Here is a 17166-nt window from a genome sequence, read left to right as displayed (position 1 = left end):
AGTGAAAAATCAAATCCAATTAGAAAATAGGCTAAAGACAAGAAGAGAGATTTTCACCAAAAAAGGTTTTAAAGGAGTTCCCGTTGTGGCGCAGTGGTTAACGAATCCGACTAGGAACCATAAGGTTGCGGGTTCCGTCCCTGCCCTTGCTCAGTGGGTTAAGGATCCAGCGTTGCCGTGAGCTGTGGTGTAGTTTGCAGATGCGGCTCGGATCCCGCGTTGCTGTGGCTCTGGCGTAGGCCGGTGGCTACAGCTCCGATTCGACCCCTAGCCTGGGAACCTCCATATGCTGCAGGAGCAGCCCAAGAAATGGCAAAAAGACAAAAAAAAAAAAAAAGTTTTAAAAATGGTAGTAAGCACCTGAGAAGATGATCAACATTATTTTAATCACCAGGGAAATCATATTAAAACCTCAGTGTCTAATACACCTGGAGTTCTTGTTGTGGCGCAGCATAATAAATCTGACTAGTGTCCATGAGGATGCAGGTTTAATCCCTGTCCTTGAATAGCGGGTAGGGGATCCAGCATTGCCATGAACTGTGGTGTAGGTTGCACACACGGCTTGGATTCTGTAATGCTGTTGCTGTGGCTATAGCTCTGAATCAGCCCCTAGTCTGGGCATTTCCATATGCGTGGGTATGACCCTAAAAAGAAAAAAACTTTAATAATCATACACCTATCAGCATAACTAAAAATAAAAAGTTACAGTAACACCAAATGCTGATGAGGATGCAGAAAAACTCATACATTGCTGGAGGACACGTAGAGCAGTGCAGCATCTGGAGAACAGTTTGGCAGTTTCTTTTTTAAAAGTTAACATGCAGGAGTTCCCATTGTGGAGCAGTGGAAATGAATCCAACTAGTATCCATGAGGATGCAGGTTCAATCGCTGGCCTTCCTTAGTGGGTTGGGGATCAGGTGTTGCTCTGAGCTTCAGTGTAGATCACAGATGTGGCTTGGATCCTGCATTGCTGTGGTCGTGGCATAAGCTGGCAGCTGTAGCTCCTGATTTGACCCCTGGCCTGAGAGCTTCCATATACCACAGGTGCAGCCATAAAAAGTGAAACAAACAAACAAACAAACAAACAAAAAAAAACGGAGTTCCCATTGTGGCACAGTAGAAATGAATCCAACTAGTATCCGTGAGTATTTGGGTTTGATGCCCGGCCTCACTCAGTGGGTCAGGGATCTGGTGTTGCTGTAAGCTGTGGTGTAGGTCACAGATGTGGCTTAGTTCCTGCATGCTGTGGCTATGGCATAGGCTGGCAGCTGTAGCTTCTGATTTGACCCCTAGCCTGGGAACTTACATATGCGGCAGGTGTGGCTATAAAAAGCAAAAAAAAAATTAAATTAAATTAACATGCAATTACCATACGATCCAGAAACTGTACTCTTAAGCTTTATCCCAGAGAAATGAAAACTAGTGTTGACACAGAAATATGTATGTGAATGTTTAGGTCAGCTTTATTCATTAGAGCCCAAAATGGAAGCAACCCCAGAGGCCTTCAGTGGGTGGATGGTTAACAAACTGATGCATTCATACGGTCTGATATTCTTCAGCAATAAAAAGTAGTGAACTAATGGTATATGCAATAAACCAGTGTTTATCCAGAGAATTATGTTAAGTGAAAAAGCCAATCCTATAAGGTTATGTACTATATAATTCCATTTGTATAAAATTCTTAAAATGACAAAATTATGGAAATGTGGAACAGGTTAGTGGTTAGCAGAGGTTAATATGAGGATTAGAGGTAGGTTATGAGGGAAGTTGCCATAAAAAGACAACATGAGGAATTCTTTTAGTAGTGAAAGTATCCTGTAGCTTACTGTGTCAACGTCATTATCCTGGTTGTGATATATACTTGACTGCTGTGCAAGTCACTGGCCATTTGGGAACCCTGAGTAGCGATTACTTAACACTATAGGCGAATCTACAATTACTTTAAAATAAAAAGTTTAATTAAGAAATAGATTACTGAGGAGTTCCCTCATGGCACAGTGGGTTAAGGATCAGGCACTGTCACTGCTGTGCTTTGGTCCCTGCTATGGTATGGGTTTCAAAACTAGACTGGGAACTTCTGTATGTCACAGCCGCAGCCAAAAAAAAAAAAAAAAGAAAGATTACTGAATTGTAGAATCTAGGTGGTAGATACACAGATACTCACTATAAAATTCTTTCAGATTTACTATATATTTGAAAAGTTCATTATGAAATATAAGAAAAAATAGATTTTTTTCATATCTACAAAAGCAGTACTTCACCATTACGTCTTACAGTATTATAATATGTATATTAAATGACTGCTTGAAAAAAAAATCCAGAGGCAAGATCAAGACAGTGGAGGAATAACACATGGTGTTCGCTTTCTCCCACAAATATATCAAAACCATCTACATGTAGAACAATTGCACAGAATGCTTCTGAATGCTGTCAGAAGACCTTACATCTTCAAAAAAAGCCAAGAAACCCTCCACATAACTGGGTAGAAGAAAAGGGGAAAAAAAGAGAGAGAGGGAGAGAAAGGAATCAGGACAAGACTAGCACTCCTGAGAGGGAGCTGTGAAAGAGGAAAGGAAGCCACACCTTGGAAGCCACCTAACTGATGTGGAGATCAGCCAAGTTGGACTGATGCAGAGAAAAGCACATCAGCTGGACTAAGGGCAAAGCAGAGAGACATGCAATACTACCTCCTAGGACACCACAGCCTGAGACTCTCGGAAGGGGTCTGGGGACCGAGACTCAGATTCCGGAGGTCATTTCCAGGGAGAGGGCTAGGGATGGCTATGTGGAGATAGCCCAAGGGGCTAGGGAGCGGTATGCCAAGGGCTGGGGAGTGGAGTGCCACAAACAAGGGAACCCAGGAGGTTTCGGCTTGCAGGAGAAGCAAGGTGTCATTGTTGGGGAGGGCGAGAGGAGGAGGGGCGGACCGCCATAAGAATATCTTTCTCTGCACAGATGTGGCCTCTTGGAAGGCTGGGCTATGGGCAGTGAGGCACCTCTTGTTTGGGCTATGGGTGATGGGCCCCTCTTGCATGGACTACTGGTGGTGGCACCTTCTGTGCAGGGTAAGCACAATGGGGCGCCTCTTGTGTGGTCTGCAGGTGGTGGGGGTACACCACTGCAGTCATCTCAGACTTCAGAGGCTAGCGTGGCCCACTACCACTAAAGTTCCATGAACAGGCACCATCTGCGGCCCCAGTCATCTCAGAGGTTGGCATAGAGGAGGGCACTGCAACTGAGTACCAATCATTGTTGCTCTCACTTCCTTGAGAATGCACACGCCCTGCTAATGCCACTGCCAGACACTCCGGACCTGAGGGTCACTGCCACTTCCCAGGGCCCTGCAACTAGCAGCAGCTCTTGCACCACTGTCAAGGGCCCAGCAACCAGGCACTGGCTGCAAGCCCTGCCCATTGCCTCCATCTCCCTGGAAGCACACACAGCACCCTGTCAAGGGGATGACAGCCTGCACATGCTGAGGAAAGAGGCAGCAAGCATCCACACCAAAAGAAGCCCTCACACCAAAAAATAATAGTAATTCCTCACAAAATACCCAGGGGTGCTCTCTCATATAAATAACCCCTCTAACTACAGTAGCTGATTTCCCTAAACTCACAGAGTAAGAAAAATATAAGGAAAACAAAGAAGCTCAGGAACCATTCCCAGTTAAAAGAACAGGAGAATTCACCTAAAGCAGCAAACAGTGAAATAGGCCTCTCCAGTCTAATAGACACTGAGTTCAAAAAGGAGATGGTGAAAATACTGAAGGAGTTAAGAGCGAATATGTAGGAATTAAGAGCGGATGTGAACAGTAATGCAGATTACTTTAGAAAGAGAACTAGAAAATATAAGGAAGAGCCAAGAAAAATTAGAAAATTCATTTGCAGGAGTTCCCATTGTGGTGCAGCAGAGACAAATCTGACTAGTATCCATGCGGTCGCAGGTTCAATCCCTGGCTTTGCTCAGTGGGTCAGGTATCCGGCATTGCCATGAGCTGTGGTGTAGGTTGCCCATGTGGCTCAGATCCTGAGTTGCTGTGGCTGTGGTGTAGGCTGGCAGCTGTAGCTCTGATTTGACCCTTAGCCTGGGAACTTCTATATGCTGCAAGTGCCGCCCTAAAAAGAAAAAAGAAAATCAGTTTGCAGAGACTAAGCTGAGTTAAAGGCACTGAAGAGCAGAATGAATACTGCAGAGGAACAAAGTAGTGAGTTGGAAGGTGGAATAAAGGAAAGCACCCAATCAGGACAGCAGACAGCAAACCAAATGAAAAACATGAAAGCAATATAAGAGATCTATGGGATAATAGAAAGCGTGCCAGTCTACACATAATAGGGATTCTAGAAGAAGAAGAAAAATGGGTAGAAAATATATTTGAAGAAATTATGGCTGGAAACTTTCCAAATCTAAAGGAAACAGATATCAAGATGCAGGAAGCACAGAAAGCCCCAAATAGGCCCATATGAGGACATAAGAAAAATGGTAAAATTTAAAGATAAGGAGAGGATTCTAAAGGCAGCAAGAGGAAAATGAAAGAGTTAATTATAAGGGAACCCCCTTAAGACTATCAGCTGATAGCTCTACAGAAAGTACTACAGGTCAGAAGAGAGTGGCGAGATATATTCAAAATTCTAAATGGGAAAAATTTGTGGCCTACCATACTCACCCACCAAGAATATCATTTAAAGTAGAAGGAGAAAAGGAATGTTTCCAACAAACAAAAACTAAGTACAGCAATGCTAAACCCATTCTAAAAGAAATACTGAAAGGGCTTCTCTAAATAAAAAAGAAGTAAGAAGAAATAGGATGGAGGAAATCACAACTGGAAAGTAATCACTTAAATAAGCCAGCATACAGATCTAAAAGGGAGGAAAAAAAAAACCAGTTGAAAAAGTGAAAATAAACACACAGAATGGCAGAAGGTTAAGATGTTAAAAAAGGATATCAAAATCATAACATTTGGGGAAGAAAAGTAACAAAATCTAGACTTTTTTTTTTTAGAATGTGTTTGAGCGTATGTGACAATCAGTCTAAAGTAAGCAGATATAGGAAAGGTTAACATACTTCAAAAACAGAGCAACCACGAATCAAAACCAAACAGTACATTCACAGAAACTAAAGAGAAGAGGGCATAAGCATGAAATAAAAGGAAATCGTCCAACCAATAAAAGAAAGGAAAAAGGAGAAGCATAGCATCAACTGGAAAACAAGGTTTAAAATGGCAGTAAACACATATTTATTGACAATTAAATGTCAGTGGGTGAATGCTTCAATCAAGAGACATAAAAAAAACAAGAGCCTACAATATGTTGCCTGTAGAGGAGTCACTTTAGGGCCAAGGACACGGAGAAATTGAAAGTGAGGGTATGGAAAAAGATATTTCATGGAAAAGACAGGAAAACAGGATGCAATCCTCATATCACACAACATAGACTTCAAAACAAAGGCCATAAAGAAAGACAAAGGAGGACACTATTAAATGATAAAAGGATTCATTCAAGAAGAGGATATTACAGTCGTCAATAAATATGCCCCTAATATAGGAGCAGCCAAATACATACCACAAGTACTAACAGTCATAAAAGGAGAAAGTGATGAGAGTACACTAATAGCAGGAGACCATCACACCCCACTCACATCCATGGACAGACCCTCTAGACGGAAGATCAGTAAGGCAACGGATGCTGAATGACACAATGGAAAAGTTAGACCTAATTGACATTTTCAGGACATTGTATCTAAAAAAATCCCAATATACATTCTTTTCAAATGCACTTGGAATATTCTCAAGGATTGACCACATACTAAGGCACAAAACTAACCTCAACAAATTTAAGATAGAAATTGTGTTTTCTCTAGCCACAACGGAATGAAACAGCCTGTGTTGCTCTGTAGATACAGCTGTGTTGGATGTTACAGGAAGCAGATAGGTTTCATATTTATAACTATTTCTAACAATTAGACCATTACAAAAATGAAATGGAATTACATCTGAAATATTAAGCACCGTTTTGATATATGTTCAGATGCACATCATCTCCATTCTGTGGACTTAGGACCTTGTAGATTGTTTGATTTTATTCTCTATCTTATTTTAAGGTTTTACTGTACTATTTATATGTATTCACAATATCTTCTCCAGGCTAAGCACACTCAGGTTTCCTTATCTGATACAGCCTGCAGACCTTTGGTCATTCTGGTGGCTTTTGTCCCTTAGTTATCACTGCTTTTGTTACAACAAGGTGACATTTTCATAAACTGTTTTCTAGCCCGTCCATGTGTTAGCAGGTGGTACTGGCATCGTTTATATTTATCTAGACCCACTCCTACAACTTCTGTTCTCATTTTCCACAGATGTAAATAAGTACTTCTAAATTGTTTATTTAAATTGCTTCTTTCTAGAGGACAGAGACGCCCCTTGAATAGTATCTGCACATAGTAGGCATATTTGAATGAGTGAATTTCACTCCTGTCGTACGTTTTCACAAAGGTAATAATGGTTCACATTCGGGTTGCTTGAAACATGCAAAACTTTCTCTTTTTTTTCCCCTAAACAGGAATTTCGGCAGAAAGTAATGCTAGGAACTCCTTTCCTAGTTATTTGGCTGGTTGGGTTTATAGCAGACCTAAATATTGATTCTTGGCTCATTAAAGGGCTAATGTATGGTGGCGTTTGGGCTACAGTACAATTTCTTTCAAAGTAAGTGTGTTGTCTTTAACTTTATTTTTAACTGGACATATTTATTTTTCCAGTGAAAGACTGAGTTCAAATTTTATAAACTTATGTTTTACAGATCCTTTTTTGATCATTCAATGCATAGTGCATTGCCCCTTGGAATATATTTGGCAACCAAATTCTGGATGTATGTGACATGGTTCTTCTGGTTTTGGAATGATATCCTTTGGTTATTAAGGTTTTATCTAAAGCAATTTTTTTTGTTATTTAAACAAGTGTTTAACAATGATTTAATGGTAGAACTGAACTACTCATGATAAGCTACAGGAAAACAATATTCCTAGAAAAATAGTAAGGGCATATTCCTAGAAAATAGTAAATTTTCGTATTTAATAAATTACTTTTTAAAGCTTCTTTTATTAACATCAATAATAATAGTTACCATTTATTGTTTTTAAAGGGCATCTTCTTCAATACTTAGTGTTCATTTAGCACACATTCTATATATTAGTTCTATTTTCTCCATTTTATAGATGAGAAGATTTAAGTTTAAATAGGTTAAGCGGTTCTTGTCCAGTGCCACACAGCTAGTCTCTAATAAAGCTGGGGTAGATACATGTATTTGTCTGATTCTGTAACACATATCCCAAACCCTTCTGCTGAACTGTGATTTTTATGTTTTACTATCAAACTTTCCTCTAAATATTTTCTTACATCTTACTATTTTGCTATGGTAGGTAAGAGTTAATTTCCTCTTGTTTCCTGAAAAGCATATCTTCAAATAATTTGCTAATTCAGCAAATTATTTCAATGTAGTATACTTTTGAAAGTAATGTAATTCGAAATTGTAAATTTGTGTGTGCATTGTGTACATCGAAGAAATAAGGTCAATGTCAACTTTTGATATTTTTAAAAGAAAAAATTAAGTGAGTAAGATGGTCTTCATATAATAAAGGTACATGTTTCACAGTTGTCTAAGTCATTTTTCAAAACATTACTGTGAAAAGTACAGTATATAAGTTCATTTAAATGACATGCAGTTTTCAGTGACCTGTAATGTTCTGAACAATATTAATTAACACCTGGTTTCATTTTACAGTCTTGCATGTTACAATATTGTATTATTTTTGTTAAATTGTCTTATATGTTAGACAAAAACAAAATACTGAAAATCAAAATATGGGTATTTTATTTGTGAAACTGAACCACAGAATTATAACTACACTTCTAATTCTTACATTTTCACAGCATTATAGGATTGCTTTCGGAAAGTATAGTACTTTTAAAATAGTTTCTTAGCATAGTGTCTATTGAAAGTTTTCCATGTGGCAGTTTTCACTAGCCCATTCTAGGCTTGTATTATACTTTGACATAAAAGTAGTTCTTCAAGGATTTATTAAGCATCAGAATTGTCTTAAATTAAATTGGAACATTTAATGAGTGAAACAGATCTACTCATTTTCACTACGTCTCTATTTTAAATTTATAAAAGTACTGACCTCTGAAATGACTTTTGTATTCCAGACATAACTTTCTAACTTTGCTTCCTAAATTGGACAGTGAATTTTATGTTCAAGGGAAAAAAGTCAGATTCACATCTCAAAATAATTTTGAATTGTTGCTGTACTCTTAAATATGTTTGCATGTGAGTAGGGAAAAGGATAATTAGTAAATTACCAAATAATGAAAACTTTATGCCAGAGAGTTTTGTACAGTCCGTGTATGTAGACTTGTGCCTAGGATAGCACTTTAGCACTGTACTTGGAGGCCATTTTAAACAGCAGAATTGCCAGCAAAAAGCAAACACGTGTCAAAAAAGAAGGCAGAGTATTGCCTTGTTTAGTCCAGCCGGAAATATATATATACACATAGAATAATTCATGTATCTTGCTTGCTTTGCACATACAAATGACTGCAAAAGCGCTGTGAATATTGATTGTGGGGTTACAGATTTTAGCTATGAGGCACAAGGATCAACTATAAAAATGATTTTAGTTTCTTGTAATATGTTACTCAGTTTCAGTGTTTTTGTGGTAATAATGAGTTTTATATTGATATAAACTATTTATTATAATTAATGAGTTCTTATTCTTTTCTCCTATTCATTAAATAAGTATTACCCTATATACTTGCTATGTTTGTTCATTGCTTTTTTGGTTTATAATTCTTTCAGATATATTCTTTTACTTGGTTCTCAGAATAATTCTTTGAGATTAAAAAAATAAGCCACACAAATAGTAATTCACCTTTCTAACTGTTGGAATAATTGAGGTTCAGAGAAATTGTATGTCTTGCTCAAAGTTACATAGGTAGGTAATTAACAAGAATCTGGTCTAGAACTGAGCTCTTTGACCTGATGCAGTATATTTTCAAATGTTCTGTATTCTACTCTGACCTTAAAAATTAAGTTACTACATCTTCTTGGAAAGCAGTTTGTCAGAGTATAGAAAGAGCTTTAAAAATACCCTTTGGTCTCTTAATTATTCACAAGTAAATAATAAGAGATAAGAGCAAAGATTTATTTATAAAGGTGTTTATCATAGTACTGTTTATACCAGGGGAAAAATGGAAATAACCTAAATGTCCAACCTGAATAGGAGGAAAGAGTTATCTGCTATGTGACTTACAGTACAGGATAAAATAGCCATTAAAATGCATTCCTAAGACATAATGATAAGGGCTCATTCTTGGAATGTAATAAATGAGAAAATACTAAATTGTATTTATAAAGGGATTCTTAATTTTAAATGTGCAAATGATAAGAGCCAGAGGTGAGAACATGTAATTTTAGCTGTGGTTATCTCTTGTTAGGAGATTCATGAGTGATTTTTCTTGCGGTTTTATTTATTTGAAAATTTTGTTCATTGACTGTATTTTTATGATACTCAAACAACTCTAAAATTCACTGTCATAACCAGTATAGTCATCTCTTTAATGTGTTGGCACCACTTTTGTAATAGGTTATTAGGAATTTTACATCTGAAAATAAATTATTTTTCAATTAGGTCTTAAGTTAATCTTAAACCATTAGGTGGATGTAAGGAACTTCTGAAGACTGGGATAATTATATATATATAAATGAAAACAGTGCAAAAATAATTTTAACTTTTCCTCTGCCCTGTGCATTTTATTTTTAAGCATTTTTTCAATAGTTTACTCTCCAGACTTAGTTTTTTTATGTATCTCTCCTAGTTTTCTTCTCTTATTCTCTCAGCTATTTAATATCTGTCTTTAGATATCCAGTCATCACCTTCTGAGAACTCCAACAATATTGTTATAGTCCTGTATATTTTTTGTGCACATACGCAGATTTCTCCGAAGTCATTAAAGGTACTCCTACAAAAGGTCTTACAGTTCATGTGTATTTGACGACTATGTCAAATGAACGATGTGAGAAGAGGCGTCAGTAGCTTCCTTTTTGTTCATGTAGGGAACTCATTGCTCCAACACACCCTTTCCTCACTCAGTTGCAGTATCAACTTCATATTTATCAAGCTCCCTATGCTCTTCAGTTTATTGTTCTATTTGGCTATGCCAGTACTGTATTATCTGATTACTGTAGCTTTATTTATTTATTTATTTATTTAAATTGTTATTTCCCCAACACAATTTTTTTTTCTACTGTACAGCATGGTCACACAGTTACATATACATGTACACATTCTATTTTCTCATCACGCTCTATCATAAGTGACTAGACATAGTTCCCAGTGCTACACAGCAAGATCTCATTGCTTATCCATTCCAAAGGCAATAGTTTGCATCTGTTAACCCCAAGCTCACAGTCCATCCCACTCCCTCCCTCTCTCCCTTGGCAACCACAAGTCTGTTCTCCAAGTCCATGATTTTCTTTTCTGTGGAGAGGTTCATTTGTGCCATGTATTAGATTCCAGATATAAGTGATACCATTTGGTATTTGTCTTTCTCTTTCTGACTGACTTCACTCAGTATGAGAGTCTCTAGTTCCATCAATGTTGCTGCAAAGGGCATTATCTTGTTCTTTTTTACGGCTGAGTAGTATTCAATTGTGTATATATACCACATCTTCCTAATCCAATCATCTGTCGATGGACATTTGGGTTATTTCCATGTCTTGGCTATTGTGAATAGTGCTGCAGTGAACATGCGGGTGCATGTGTCTTATTTTACGTATTCTTAACCCATGAGATCTGGTAGGCCACGTTTCCCAACTTTTTGTTACTGGGAATTTCTTAGCTCTTTTTGGCCCTTTGCACTTCTATTTAAATTTTTTAGAATCAACTTAAGTTCTGTGAAAAGCCTTATGCAATTTTGATCGAAATTCTGTTTAAGCTATAGATTAATTTAGAGAAAAATGACTTCTTTTTGATATTTAGACCTTTGCTATTATAGATTACCCTGAGGTAGGTGGCTTAAACAGCAGAAATTCGTTTTCTCATAGTTCTGGATCAGGATGCCCCAGCATGGTTGTGTTCCAGTGAAGGCTCTCTTCCTGGCTTAGACTTAACTTCTCCCTGTATCCTCACATGGCAGGGAGAGAACCAAAAAGAGCTCCTTCCTCTCCTCTTGCTGTGCAGCCGCAGCCCTGTTGGATTAGGGGCCTACCCTTACGACCCATTTAACCTAATTATCTCCGAAGGATCCCTCCTCTGGGTGGGGGATGTCCTGTTATAAGTTAGGGCTTCAACATTGGCATTTGGTACGAGGGGGGATGTGACTCAGTCTGTAGCAGAAGGCCAGAGTGGGATTGATAAGAGTTCTGACTTTGTCTTCTCATCTTCACTTCCCACACTACTAATACAGGTGGAGGTGGGATTAAGAACTGCACCAGGCAGTATCACCAGAATCTTCTCTCCTTGACCTCCAGTTTGAACTTTATGGTATAGTGTGGCTTGACCTCTTTCTGAAGTTGATGCTAGAATTTTAGGGGGCAGTTGATTGGTTTGATTTATTGTTTTTGGTTCATTTTGGGGGGGTTTTATGGTAAGTTAGAGCTGCAGTTCACAGCAGGCATCAAAATAACTTCCAAGTAGGAGTTCCCATTGCGGTTCAGTGGATTAAGGATCTTGCATTTCAGTGAGCTGGTGTAGGTTGCAGATGCAGGTCAGATCCCTTGTTGCTGTGGCTGTGGCATAGGCTGGTAGCTGCAGCAGTGATTCAACCTCTGTCCTAGGAACTTCCATACGCCACAGTTGTGGCCCTAAAAAGACAAAAAAAAAAAGTTAAATGGAAAAAAGATTCCATAAATATTTAAATGAAAACATTGATGGCATTTTATTTCTAATTGGAGGAATGATTAGGCGTAAAAGCATAAATACAAATGAAGATGAAATAATGCTTCTCTTTCCTCTCAATGGCAACTGTTTTCCTTTGCTCAGGTGCTAAGTAAATATTAGTGGTCAGCAGCTGTGTGTTGCTAGTGGTGTGTTATAAATTGGTGTATCTTTCTGGAAATAATCTGACAGTATAAAAATATGTCAGACTTAAAAAATTTTTAAACCCAAAGATATTGTTCACATATTTAATGACCCAGGATATTCTGCAAAGCACTTTGAAGAGGCAGTATAGCATAGGTAGCAAGACCCTAGGTTTTTGTGGGGGGTTTTTTTTGTCTTGTCTTTTAGGGTCACACCCGTGGCATGTGGAGGTTCCTAGGCTAGGGGTCAAATTGGAGCTGTACCTCCCGGCCTACGCCACAGCCACAGCAGCATGGGATCCGAGCTGGGTCTTCAGCCTACACCTCAGCTCATGGCAATGCCGGATCTTTAACCTGCTGATTGAGACCAGAGATTGAACCTGAAACCTCATGGTTACTGGTCAGGTTCATTAACCACTGAGCCATGACGGGAACGCCAAGACCCTAGGTTTTAATACCAGGTCCATGTCAATCCATTCTGTAATTGTGCCTGCTGAATTAACCTCTACCTGAGTTTTGCCATTTGGGTAGCAGCAGGAGTTGTAGGGTTTTTGTGCAGCCTAAATTGCACATAGTCAGTTATAAATAAGTATTATTTTATTAATGCTAGTAAGTACACTCCGTTATGATTAAAAGTACAGAATACCATAAATAAAAGGCGTTATCTCTAGGTTGTAGAATTATTTTTGTCTTTTTAGTGTTTTCAAAATTTCAGGAAAAGGTGTTGTTTTAAACCTTTACAAAAACAACATACCAAAAATTTATCTCTGGTAAATGTTTAAAATAGTGTGATCTATTGCTAAAGCTAAATTTAAACTTAGATGTTTGAAGATATCTGATCTCTTTATCTTTAAAAGAACAAAGAAATTTTTTAAGTTCATCTGATACTTAATTCCTGAATGTCCCTTTCAAATTTATAATCATTTACTGAGCTGCTGGATAGCACCCTGCAAATTTATGGAACCTGACCTATATATTTATATGTTAGTACTTTTTGAAACTGTAGCAGTGCATAAACACACTACACTCATGCCAGTCTTCAGCATTCTTGGCACAAATACATTTATCCGGCTTTATCTTTAGGAGAATTCTCGCTGTTGGAAGAGCTGAAAATTTGACTTTCTGCTTATTCTTTGCTGGCTGTACATATGGATTTTGGGGAATACAGATGATGAACTTTGGAATAAATAGGGGGCTAGAGAACGAGAAATCCCTTTTATCTTATGGCAGGTGGTAAATAATTACTCTTTCGTCTTCCTTTTTTCCTCCTGTATCTTACGTGGTTGTTTAGTGTTTTGGCGTATTTACTAAGTAAGTATAGGACCATTTCATTCATGAAGCTGTTCTTGCTTATCTGTGCTTCATTAGAAGTGTAAAGAGTGTACACACTCTTTATTTTTGGATTTTACTTAATTTTGGATTACATGATAATGTCCAAAAATCTTATACAATTTTCATATGATACTTGTATGTATGTAAAATCTTTTTAACAAAAAAACAAGAAAAGCATTCATGTCTTAGTAAATCTTTTTTTTTTCCCCATGTACATGGGAGGTTATAGAAATAATGAAGACTCAAAGACCTGACTAGAGTAGAAATCCTTATGCCTTTTAGACTAAGAAATGATGCATTGGTGAAGAAGTGACAAGACAGAGGGTCTGAGCTAAGGGCAGTCAGTTTGGGGCATGTGGCGGGTAGCTGTGTAGGAGGACTAGCTGGAGAGGAGGGTTAGTGCTGTCCTTGTGTGAACACGCATCCCTCTCAGGACCACACCCCACCCCCACCCCCCGCCCCCCAGGCTCTGGCACTTCCCTTTCTTCCCTGGTACAGGGAGGGCTCTCATGGGAAATTTTATGGACAGCTTTTATACCTACGTAAAATCCTGGAAATGGTATTTGAGTATTTCATGTATTTTGTGTCTCAGAATAATTGTGTTGCTCCAGCAGCATTCTTTTTCCCAGTGTTACTGAAAACAGTCTTTGGTTCTTCACTTAAATTTACAAGTGCTCAGTACACCTCTTACATTTTCATTAGGTAGAAAAACGTGAACATAGAAGCTCTTTCTGCTTTAAGTCAGTTTATTAAAGTCAACTTGAATGTGGTCAAAAAAGGCAATGGGAAGGATATAAAAACATTCTCAGAGGTTCCCATTGTGGCTCAGTGGTGATGAAACCAAGTAGTATCCGTGAGATCGAGGGTTCGATTCTTGACCCCACTCAGTGGGTTAAGGATCCAGCATTGCCGTGAGCTGCAGTGTACATCACAAAGGTGGCTTGGATCTGGCCTCGCTGTGGCTGTGGTGTAGGCTGGCAGCTACAGCTCCGTTGTGACCCCTAGCCTGGGAGCTTCCATATGCCACAGGTGCGGCTCTAAAAAAAAAAAAAAAAATCTTTTAAATATACAGGTATGATATCTGAGTATTTGGTAGATATATAAAGAATTTAATGCATATAAATAAAGTAATATGCTAGTTACTTTGAACATAAATCTCTTCATTTTTGTCAAAATAGTGATCATTTTAAAATAATATATTGGGGAGTTCCCTTTGTGGCTTAGTGGAAACGAACCCAAATAGTATCAGTGGGGATGCGGGTTCCATCCCTGGCCCTGCTCTGTGGGTTAATAAGGATCAGGTCTTGCCATGAGTTGTGGTGTAGGTCACAGCTGTGGCTCGGATCTGGCTTTGCTGTGGCTGTGGCATAAGCTAGAAGCTGTAACTCCAATTTGACCCCTAACCTGGGAGCTTCCATGTGCCACAGGTACAGCCCTAAAAGAAAGCAGAAAAAAAAGAAAATAATAATAGTATATTTGCTGACTTCTAAAAAGTGCCAGATAAGCCTCCCCTACATGATTTAAAGTTTATAAAGAAATTCCTTTATTTTCCACATTTACTTATGAGCATAATGGGAAAATGTATTTATTTAATGTAATAGACTAGTATGTAATTTCTTTGATATAATAAGCCATCTTCTATTTTTTGTAGGTTTTTTTTGTGTATGTGATAGAATTTTACACATTGTAAGCTTACTTATAATAACTAGTTTTCATGGCTTCTTTAGATTCCTTAACTTTAGGCACATCTCAACTTTTTATTTATCCATCTTCCATTCCTTGCCAATAGTATTGCACTTTTCTACAATTTTGGAAAATCTTGGAAATCAGATCCAGGGATTATTAAAGCTACAGAAGAACAAAAGAAAAAGGTAGCAAGATACAATCTAACTAGTCACATGTGTTTTGTTGCTGGATTACCAGTATTTTTAGCCGCTATTAGAGTAAAAGCTGTCTTTTGGAATGCAGGAAATTTCAAACCAAACTGAGGGTATGTATAGTTGATGCTCACCTTTGGTGCTCTTATGATGCCTGTCCTTACCCTTCCATGAAGCTTTGAAGTTTCATGTTTCTCTCCTTTATAAGGACTGCGATTGTTTTCGGAGGCAAATACAGAATTTTAAAGATTGCTATACACATTCAGCATATAAATTCACATGCATTAAGTGTTCGTTAAATGTATAAACTAGGAGGTCAGTAAACTGGGTAGCACAGATATATTGTTCTAATGATTGAAATATTTGTATGTATGACCCAGGGCACCCCTCACCTACGGCCTAGGTACTCAGGAAACCAAATTTGTAATCCAAAGATGTCATGAACATAGAGAATTGGACTAGAGGCAATTAGATTATTTTTAAGAGCTTTTCAATCCAGTCTCTGAAAACAAAACAAATCCTGATGAATTATTCCTATCCACAATTGACTAAAACACTAGTAGATTCTTCTGATCTAATCCCTCTTTTCTAGGCTATATAGAGAATGCTGCCCTTATGTTTCCGTGTTCTTTAGACGTTACTACTAATTGGTTTGCCGGGTTTTCTTAGTTATATTCCAGTTCTAAAGATTCAGTCCTTTATTGGACTTAGGTTTGCATTCATCTCTATCATCAAAACCTACGCAGACTAGTTCTTAGGGTAGGTAATTTAGTTTTATTCTCAGAAGTGTATTCCTATAACTAAGTTTAGGGTTGCTTTTTCTTACACCCAAGAAATAAAATTGCTGTGTTCGTAACTATAACGCAATAGCAGAAGTTAGTGAAGGGATTTTATTATTTACATCTGAATACATTGGTTACTTAAAAACAAATATTGTGTTTATTGATACTGATGCTGTGGCACAGTAGTTGGTGAATATTGTTCAGTTTTTAATAAAATTTGTTTTTTTAATTTACAGACAATAGTTGAACTTGCAGAGACAGGAAGTCTGGACCTCAGTATATTCTGCAGTACCTGTTTGGTAGTATTTTTTTCTTCATTCCTCCCTCGCTCCTCTCCCCCTAGAAGTGGCGTAGCATAGAGAGTGTGGGAAACCAGAACAGTGTCTTTCGCTGAGCACGTTTCTTGACCCCTCCAAGTGCCTTTTAGACCGCAGCATAGGAGGGAAGGAGGGGAAAAGACGTCTCCTTTCCAGGGCGCTTATTCCCACCGGTACCTTAACTATGCTTGGGCTTCGGTGGTGCCATTCCTTTGTATCCATGCTCGTTCTCCTTTTCTTTCTTAAAATACTGTTCAACAGATAAACTAAGTAATATTTACTCTCAGTAGGTTACTGTGACTCCCTAACATACTGTTACCCTAATTACATTTTAAGAAAATTCATTCTTCGAGTTCCCATCGTGGCTCAGTGGTTAACGAATCTGACTAGGAACCATGAGGTTGCGGGTTCGATCCCTGGCCTTGCTCAGTGGGTTAAGGATCCGGTGTTGCCGTGAGCTGTGGTGTAGGCTGGCGGCTACAGCTCTGATTAGACCCTGAGCCTGAGAACCTGCATATGCCCCCAGGAGTGGCCCTAGAAAAGGCAAAAAGACAAAAAGTAAAATAAGAAAAGAAAATTTATTCTTATATTAAAGGTCACATTGGGTAATTAGATAACTTTTAAGATACCATGGCCTCTAACCTGATTCAATTAGAGCAGGTATCCATGTATATTAGAGTGTTTATGCAACTTTCAGCACTGTTTTATCGTTGATATTAAAAGTTGTCATCTTCAACCGGGTTGTAGATCAAGCTATATACGAAATTAAATGGCATTTGTTTATGGAAT

The 17166-nt window shown here is 38.1% G+C and overlaps 1 protein-coding gene across 5 annotated transcripts in view; it reads left to right on the top strand.

Moving 5' to 3' along the window:
* Window positions 1-17166, top strand: part of ZDHHC17 (zinc finger DHHC-type palmitoyltransferase 17) — a 147795-nt gene that overhangs the window by 59763 nt on the left and 70866 nt on the right. For 3 of the 5 annotated variants that reach the window (XM_047788381.1, XM_047788379.1, XM_047788380.1), the window contains exons 9-12: window positions 6556-6698; window positions 6793-6893; window positions 15148-15272; window positions 16297-16359. The exons of 1 other annotated variant lie outside the window; for it this stretch is intronic. In XM_047788381.1, coding sequence (XP_047644337.1) covers window positions 6556-6698; window positions 6793-6893; window positions 15148-15272; window positions 16297-16359 — 432 coding nt within the window. The remainder of the gene's footprint in view (window positions 1-6555; window positions 6699-6792; window positions 6894-15147; window positions 15273-16296; window positions 16360-17166) is intronic. One more of the 5 variants, XM_047788382.1, reaches the window with a different exon arrangement.

Source organism: Phacochoerus africanus, chromosome 7 (genome assembly GCF_016906955.1).
Source record: "Phacochoerus africanus isolate WHEZ1 chromosome 7, ROS_Pafr_v1, whole genome shotgun sequence".
Classification (NCBI taxonomy): Eukaryota; Metazoa; Chordata; class Mammalia; order Artiodactyla; family Suidae; genus Phacochoerus; species Phacochoerus africanus.
Note: the sequence above shows the minus strand (reverse complement) of the source record. Positions and strands in the feature narration are given on the sequence as shown.